Below are 9286 nucleotides of genomic sequence, written 5' to 3'. Positions count from 1 at the left end.
ATCAGTGTGCATATTTTTGTAACACCCACAACTTTATAGATGACGAATATGGTAAGAAAGAATGTGAATTTAAAAATAATATTTAACATTATTCATAAAGCAGAAGAGGGAAAAAGGCCAAGTGAGATTCTCTGTCAAGCAGTTTTTTTCAGCATGTTATAAAATGATAAAGTCCTCTACGATTCACAGAAATAATCTTTTCTTTTTCTTCTTTTCCCTTTTTTGGCAAAGACTATTTATATGTGGAGTATGGCGAAGAGTATTAATAACTTATACATGCCACTTTAATGAGCGGCAGCCTTCCTGTTCAATAATTCTCCTACAGCCCCTGCAGCGCCTGTAGATTTAATAAAACACACTGACCGAACACAACTCATTTTTCTCGCCTCAGGGCAACAGTTAAGATTGATCTATAATATGTAGAGTCGAAGTTGTGAAGAGTTCAAATAAAACTAATCAATCACGGGAAAATATTGAGCGGATAAATCCAGTAACCCATGTGACGTTGACAGTCGGCGGTTGCGTTCTGCCACGTGATTGAACAGAGACTCAGGAGGAAATAGCTGATTTTCGAGGCAAACTTCGCCGAAAGAAAGAAAAAAAAAACCCTGCTACACCCAGAAACCTGCTTCAAGTCACGCGAAGAGATCCAGAGGGCGCTGTTGGTACAGATTAGTAACAACCAAGTCAGGGGCAGCTGTCGATTGTCCGACTGGCTCGGTGGTGGTGACGCTGAAACGCTAAACTGCTAACTACACTGATCCTGATCATGGTGAGTTTACAGTTAGGAACAAATACACTAAAAAGTGCACGTAACCATGAGCGGGCAGTGGTCTGTGATACATCGGGGTGATGCACTGTGTTTTCACAGTGCAACATCCTGTTTTCCTTGATTTTTTTCTGACTGATTCCTTCTGCTAATTTTTAGTAACCATGGCAATGTGAGACCATAATTGCACCGGGAATATTCATAGTGCCGTGCAGGTCCTGAGTCACCCCTGATTCCTGGATATTTTTCCTCCAATGATCCAGACTTTCTTGTATTTTTTAAGTGGTCTTGAGCAGTAGCTCTCCAAGCTTTCTAAAGAGCTTTCACAGTGTTTTTTCACCCATTTTCTGTCCGGTCCGAGTAATGTTTTTGTTTTCTTCGGGTTTCTTTTATTTATTTGTTTGTTTGATAAGGCACTTAACACTGACACGAATGATTAAAGCTTAAAAATAATATATCAATGTTGCATCTACAACAACTTAGCAAATAAACTATTTTTAATATCATACTTAAAAAGGCTGACACAAAAACATCATAATTTGTTCTAACTGCTTTTTGCCGAAGAATGAAGGTGTTTATAGCAAACATTGATTTTCAGTCCAAAATTTTGAAATGTATCCTGCATTTCCATGTATGTTTGCAAATTTCAATAAATCTGTCCTCCAAAAAACCTTTTTTTTTTCATTTTTCTAAAATATAAAGAAAGGAAGGGTGGCTCAAGACTTTTCACACCACTGTAAATGATTCTTTATTTCATTTTTAGAAAATATGAAAACAATGCATACTAATCTTTCCTTACTGAAAGATTAAAAACATGCCTTTTTAAAAAATAGAATTACTGAAAAGACACTGTGTTCACACTCTTAGTAAATGGGAACTTTTATACTTTTTAACATCCTAATAGTGGATTATGCTTCTGAAGTCACAGAAAGTTGATTCTGTTCATCTGGACGTTGCATTTTCAGTGGGAGAAACTTTTCAGCACTCATCCGAATGACTTCTTCAGTCTTAGCTGACCCAGGTTTTCCCACCCTTCTAAACAGTGCATGCACTGACTAACAATGGACTGTGAGTTCAGTTTTATGACTGTATACAGTTGTCATGACCACTAATCAATGACCATGAGTTAATGTAATTAGCGAACTGTGTCCTGATATGTTTATATGGCTCGGTGGTATTTCAGAACAGGATAATAGACCCCTTCTTTCACTTCCTCCATATGCAAAGTAGACATTCTGGGTGAAACTGGGGAACTTATGGCACGCGCATGTTTATGCCATATTTGTCTACATAGTGTGTTGATGTTTGTGACACACAACTTCTGATTATTAGATCAAAAGTAGATCAAACTTCCTTTACTGCCTGATCTCATACTGTAAATTCAGATACATTTTGAAGAGTTTACTTATCTCAAAGTCTTTATTGGATCTGCTTTTCCTTTGATTTTACTACATTAATGGTAAAAACAAAACAAAACTGTCTCACCTGTTCGTTTAGCAGGTGACTCTATGATTTTTGAAGCTTGGAGACCCTTAACAGAGGATTTCATTTATAGATTGAGACTCGTAATTTTTCTGCAATCCGCGACTGAATCTCGGGTCCTGTAATCCGCCATCTTACTCACGCACTAGCTTTAGGCAGTCCTTGCCAAAGTGAGTAAAAATGACATCAAGATGACATTTGTAAGAGTTACAAAGCCATTCTCTCTCACCGTAGTATTGAAAAAGGACATGCTCAGGAACACACGGTGTAACACTTTTGCAAACAGTTTTTTTGTTGCTATGACCTCAGTTGGTGTAGATTTAAGATGACCTATGACTTTTCTCTCTTTTACCATTTTTTTGTGTATTTTTACTTGCAGAGCTGAAAGATTCACTTTTCAACTTTTAGTTGTTTAACTCATTTAATACCAGCAGTTTTTAGTAATAGTAAACTGATCAATCCATGCATTTTTTTTTCACGTAGCTTCACCGGTCCCTGCCTCTTGTATTTGATAGCTACAGTTGTGGTTAGAAGTTTACATTTACTTATCAATGACATGAATGCCCTGCTAATTTTGGGTTTTGCCATCTTCAACCAAACAGTTTCAGTAAAAGCAGTTTTAATTATAGTATAAGCAGCACAACACTGAGCATCATCCCTGCCATACATCCTCCACCTCCTGTTTTTCTAAAAACAGGAGGTGGAGAGTGATTGGAGTCAAAATGAGCTGAAAATCTGTGACAAACTAGAATTAGTAGAGCTTTAAAAAGGGAACAGTACAAGTTTTATATAGAAATTCCACCCATGATGCCAGCAGGGACACAAACAGTAACTATATTCTACATTGGAGAAACTAAAAGGACATTCAGCTGTGGTCAGAAGTTTGAATTGACTTTTCTCTAATCCACACAGGGTCACAATTATACATAAGGGCTCAAATACATACATTCACTTAAATCTTTTTATAAGTGGTCAAAAAGTTGTACAAGTCTTGAAAAGGCCAAGGAGTGTTAACACCACATTAGTGATTATGGTTGACTACAACCGTTATTTTCATTTGCCAGGACAAAAAAGATTTGTTTGACAGCACTCATTGGATTGACCAATGCTCAGAACAATAGGGACGTCTGAGAAACTCCGTGAAGATCTAAGAAGGAGAATCATAGAGTTACAGAAGTTGGGAACGTCGCTAAACAATTTCTAGACACCTGCAGATTCCAAGATCATCAAGGGGGGTCTGATAAATTTGTTAAGCAATATAGGAATAAAAGCTTTAATCGTTACACTCCAAAGGCACGTCATCTCATCAGAAAAAGACTTGGCTATGTTGATCATGACTCAAAGAGGGAAGGACACTCTTGGCAGGGTTTACATTCTGGGCCAGAGAAGACAGACGGTTTGAGAAAGCAGTAAAGGAAACCAAAGCCCCCATCTGTGAACGACCATCGTTCAAAACGGGTGTTGACTAACGACTCGAGCTTATCCACATAATCATAGACAAAGATTAAGCTATTTGGCCTCAATGACAAGTAAATGTAGTAAGGAATAATGATATGTAATTCATCAACTTCACATCAAAACAACAGTTAGATGGCTGAAGCTTGGACACAGTCGGGTGTTCCAACTGTGATCCCAAACACAAAACTGGTTTTGTAATGAATAAAGCAGGCTAAAATTAAGCTTCTGGAATGGCCTTCCCAAAGCCCTGACCTCAACACGACTGATAATGTGTGGCACATGTCCACCCTAGTTTAAATATGAACCCTACCAATTCTGTCAAGAAGAGATCTACTCAGAATTATGCCAGAAACTCGTTGATGGCTACCAAAAGCATGTAGTTGAGCCACAACATGCTAAGAGACATTTAACCAAAGAGACACTTATACCATAGGTTAGTGGGGGTGTGTATGTATATTTTAAAGCCTGCGTGTGTACTTTTGAGCCTGTGAGAATTATAGAAAGCTATTAAAGATGCTGTACAAATATTGCACCCTGTTAAAAGAGCAGTTGAAAGTAATAATTAAAAGCCCAAAGTGACCATGACTTTGATGCACATGATGAATGCGTATAAACTTCTGACTAAAACTGCAGTTGATCTCCCTTATATGATATTTTTTATGTGATAGTTTTATTAAAAAAACAAACAACTTCATCCGCTTTAGCGCTACGAAATCTGTAATGTGTTTTCCAACATTTCTCTAACTTAAAATCAGTCACTTGCAATCCTGTTTGGCTGCTATACTGCTTTAAAGCATTTTTACTCTGAAAGTAAAGCCTTCATACTTGCTTGCTGTGTTTGCTAATGTATACAGGAAATTGACAGAGACCTGATAATCATTATAATCTTTCTGGATAAAAAAAGCATATTTTTTACTTGTTCTTTTCCAATGTCTTTGTTTAAAGATGAACTTTAGCAAAAGTCAACGCAGTCGAGCCAGCAAAGAAAATATGGCACCCTCAGCCAGAATAGATACACTGCAGAGGTCCAAACAGCGGACGGTGCTCGGTGTCTTGTCAGAAAATGAACTGCGAGGTCGATCCCTCAGTCAGGTAGGTGACAGAGAAAAAACACTCCCCACCGCTGTTAATATGACAATCATGTTAGCTTGTCTATGTTGGTTCTCAGTCATCTAGGACAAAGTAAATGTTTCAGCTTTCATTTAAGAGGCTTCTTCATTTGATATTCAACCTCTAATGGAGACTGTGTCATTGGATTTCATCCCGAAGGTCGCTGAGCTACTATTGTCACATGAGCCAAATTTATTATACCATAAAAACAAGAAAAATTAAATATTTTAGAAATACCTCAAAACCTTTTTAAAACTAGCAATTACTGTATTTACTCAAATATGGGTACATGTTTGTATCCATATTTGAGCCAACATACTGGTCTTGTCTGAGAAGCCACAAATTAATCAAGCATAAGATTTAACATCTAAAATGGATTTTTCTGTTCAGGAATGCAAATAAATAATTTTAGTTTGGCTTCGTAATCACATCATTTTCCTGCTTTTTTGTAAAACAGTAAAATTGAAAATGAACTGTTCACCAAAATAACAGTAATAATTATATTTTATACTTAAAATTGTCATTCTGATTAAAGAGCTTATACGTATTGGTAGATTAATATTACAGAAACCAAGGTTGTTAAATCTAAACTGAAAATTAAAACTAGACACAAAAAACTAAAAAGCAGACCTTTGAAAAAAAGTTAATTTATTTTGTGAACTTGGAAAACTAAATAAAATAAATAATAATAAATGGTGTTTTTTTAAAATCAGAAATTGCCTCATGAGGCTTTGATAGTTGTTTTTATTGAGACTGTGGATGACTGTGTCAACTGCTTTCAAAAGGTTATGGGTCGTTATTGTAATGTATTTACTGATGTCCTTAAATCTTGTCTCTGGTATGTGCCCACCATAATAAAGTGAATTACTAACAACTAACAACTAAGACTGAAACATTTGACTTGAAGCAAAAGGTTAAAATGAAATAAAAATAAAAATTAAGACTAGAAATGAATTAGAAAAGTGTTTTTGGTTATTATCAATACTGCTGATTTAGGGTGGATGAGTAATAAACCTTACACTAGGAGTTGGTCGGATAAATTTGTTAAGCACTGCATGAATAGAAGCTTTGATCAGTGCCAGTGCAACACAAGACTCCACTAGATTGATCAAAGGAGAAAGGAAACTCTCGCTAATGTTCACAATGTCTGGACTGAGAAAACAGACGGTTTGAGAAAGGTGTAAAGGAGGCCTTTGTCCACTGTGAACGACCATCGTTGAAAACGGGTGGTGGTTGACGACTCCCTATACAGACTTGGGAAGCTTTCTCAGGAGTTTCAGCTGCCAATCAAGTTGTCTCAGGTAATTTTAACAAATCAAACGATGATGAATGGGACAATGGTAGACAGAGGCTTCACCCTTTGTCCCCATTCTCAGTAATGATCAACGCCCCTTTTTCATACCTTCACTTATGTGTCGACCAAATAGTAGGTCAGCGACTCTCAGGACCAAGTCTCACTGGGGGTTTAAATATCTGGAAGCTCTCCCCTCTGTTATTTCAAAACTGAACAAGACTCTTGGAGGACAAGGGAAACATCTCACAAACCCAAGAAATCCAGCTCTCTTCTTTTTAAGGAACCAAGGCCATCATGTTGGGTTATTATCATTTTCAGGGTGGCCAGTTTTCCAAACACAGCTCAACCTCAGAAAGCTCTCAACTCAACTGTCTGGGCTGCCCTTCCAGCTCCAGCTTTGATGTGTACGTTGAAGAGGCTTGCGAAGTTGTCCTTGCGGCTTCTGGCGAAGAAGTTGTCGGATACCGTAATTACCAAGATGAGGAAACCAATGCCCTGCACAATGAAGATATGGTAATCATGCTGGAGCTGAGTTCAAGTGAGTATGACAGATTAAAAAAGAACCTACCAAGCAAACATGTTGTTTTTTCCTCTTTCCTTAATGCTCATTACTTTTTACTTTTATAGGTCCACGCCAGGATGCTTCTACGCCTTCTGAATCTGAGGAGGTGTTTTGTGTGGAGTATGCAGGAGATATTCACCAGCACTTGAGGAATAATGAGGTTTGAATTTGTTTGTATGTTTGGTTATTTTTATTTATTTCTTTGCCCAGTGACCTCCATAATTTCTTTCAACCTTATTGTAATGTAACTGTGACGTGTTGTTCTTCAGTTCATTATATAATGTTTGGCTTCTGATTGCAGATTAAATTCAGGCCAAGGCCAAAGTATTTAGAGAGACACCCAGAGATCACGGATGACATGCGCGTCGTTCTGGTGGACTGGATGGCTGAGGTGGCGCAGGAATTCCAACTTCAAGCTGAAACTCTTCATCTTGCTATCAATTACTTGGACCGATTTCTCTCCCTCATCGGAAATGTGAAACGAGGCAAGCTGCAGCTGGTTGGCACGGCTGCCTTAGTGATTGCTGCGTAAGTCACTGTTTGTTTCTAATGATCAATGCTTTTTTTTCCCCTTTTCTTTTTTGCCAATAGTCTGTGCTAATAGTCAACCTTACATATAACACGCCATCTGATCTGCTACTTTTTTTTTTTTTTAGAAAATATGAGGAGAAGTCACCTCCTAAACTCGACCAGTTTGTGTTCATCACAGACAACACCTACACTAAGAAACAGCTGGTCCGGATGGAGCAAGCATTTCTAAGTGTGCTGGGCTTCAACTTGGCGGCACCCACCATAAACTCGTTCCTTCACCTTTTCATGGCCATCCAGTCTGTCTGTGCCAACACCAAAAACCTGGCCCTGGTGAGTAAATTGAACCATTTGACAACAGTCAGGCCAAATGCCTTTAAGGAATATGAATATGATTTTCTATTTTTATTTATTGTATTTTTTTTTTATTTCTGCTTTCTAGTATGTGGCGGAGTTAAGCCTGCTGGAAATGGATCCATTTCTACAGTACAGCCCATCTATGGTTGCTGCTGCAGCCTACTGCCTAGCTTCCTACACCATAAATACGTCTTTATGGGTAAGTTTGATATTTTATTTGGTTAATCTAATTTTATTGAAAATTTCTTAAGAAATTAGGAAAAAAATGTGACTTTTAACCTGTGTTTTTCTACTTTAGCCCGATTCTTTAGTGGCTTTTACCGGATACACGATGGCTGAAATTTCTCCCTGCCTGACTGACCTGTACAAGCTATACGCCAGCGCAGAGAGTCGCCCACTACAGGGCATCAGAGAAAAGTACAAAAATTCAAAGTAAGGAATGGTTTATGTATTTTAAAATTCAAACCACTTTAAAAACAACTATGATAAGATGAAAGCCTGTCATGTGCAGTTTTGCATGTCTTGTTTTCTGTCTTTCCTTATGATGTTTTCTGTCTCCGTTTACAGGTACTGTGGTGTTTCATGGATCACTCCCCCTGCTTTTTTGTTTTTCCCGTGACTCACTGCTACACCCATCTGACGCAATGAAATGAAGAACAAAACAAACAAACAAGCAAGCAAAGTGGCATTTGCTGCCAAGACTATTCATACAAGCCGATCTGGACATTTTTTTAAAATTTATGCAGATGAAAATAACCTGTCCAGATGATCCAGATATCTGCAATACATGCAATAAGCCATGTCTGATATTTTTGGAGTTGTTTTGCATGAAAATGTCTGTTTTCTGGTAAGATGCCGTAGAAGTGGTTACCTCAGAAGGTTTCCTGCATCACACACTATTGTCTTTTCATGCAGAATATTTGCTTTTTACATTTGTATATATTTGCAGTTTGTGCTTTTTAAACTTTTATTAACTTTTTTTTTTCTACAGCACTTGTACATGTGCAATACATACTTGCAAACACAAACCGCAAGATTTATGTTAACACAGAAAATGATTTGCATTAAAACAAACCGCCTTTTAAGCCTGAACTAAGGCACCATTCTGTGCAGTTAATGTAAAAGTGAACTTTTTAAAAAAGTGAAAGCCACTGTTTATATGTACATGGTGGCAATGGAAAAAGTTTTGGAAGGTAGTATTTAGTGGTAGTTTACTAGAATTATGTGTTATGACTGATTGAAAAATGTTTTTAGACGGTATGAACTTTTCAATAAAAGTTCATAGTTTCACAAGAGTTTTTGTCACTGTGTTTTATTTCTTCTTCTGAATGAAATTCTTAATGCATTTAAATTGCAATGTTTAAATATTGTGCATTAAATTGTAAATTAAATTTCACACCGGGATTTTCGGCGTTTTTAATTTGTCATGTAAAAATGACATCTTTAATTTTTAACGGTATTATCGTAATGGGGAAGGCTTTAGGACCCAGGGGACCTAATGGAGGGTATAAAAGAGGAAGTAGTAGCAGGTGCTCTTCATGTCCACTGACAAGTGGCTGTGAACAATGGTTGTGTGAGTAGGTGAAGAGCCTGAGAAGTTTTAATTGTCTGCTACACAAACAGTTGTTTTAAACCTCTACAGCAGAGATTCGAGGTACAGGCTGTTTTTCTTTTAGTGCTTTTTTTAAATTTGTTGAAATGTATTTGATGTTTATTGTATTTTATG

General features: G+C 37.3%; 1 protein-coding gene across 1 annotated transcript; it reads left to right on the top strand.

Moving 5' to 3' along the window:
* The first annotated feature begins 548 nt into the window (after positions 1-548).
* Positions 549-8843, top strand: LOC146379197 (cyclin-A1-like). Its single transcript, XM_084941261.1, has 9 exons — positions 549-772; positions 4655-4801; positions 6432-6651; positions 6741-6835; positions 6977-7203; positions 7332-7536; positions 7646-7759; positions 7859-7992; positions 8128-8843. The coding sequence occupies exons 1-9, from the start codon at positions 770-772 to the stop codon at positions 8177-8179; spliced, it is 1197 nt and encodes a 398-aa protein (XP_084797387.1). The 5' UTR covers positions 549-769; the 3' UTR covers positions 8180-8843.
* Positions 8844-9286: the final 443 nt, after the last annotated feature.

The sequence above is a fragment of the Perissodus microlepis genome, chromosome 10 (genome assembly GCF_051167445.1).
Source record: "Perissodus microlepis isolate ML-2025 ecotype Zambia chromosome 10, ASM5116744v1, whole genome shotgun sequence".
Lineage (NCBI taxonomy): Eukaryota > Metazoa > Chordata > Actinopteri > Cichliformes > Cichlidae > Perissodus > Perissodus microlepis.
The sequence above is the reverse complement of the archived record's forward strand: the minus strand, read 5'-3'. Positions and strand labels throughout refer to the sequence as shown.

Coding starts and splice junctions, on each gene's coding strand:
- LOC146379197 (XM_084941261.1), top strand. Junction 6,652..6,740: donor CATGCTGGAGCTGAGTTCAA/GTGAGTATGACA, acceptor TTACTTTTATAG/GTCCACGCCAGGATGCTTCT. Junction 7,204..7,331: donor GCTGCCTTAGTGATTGCTGC/GTAAGTCACTGT, acceptor TTTTTTTTTTAG/AAAATATGAGGAGAAGTCAC.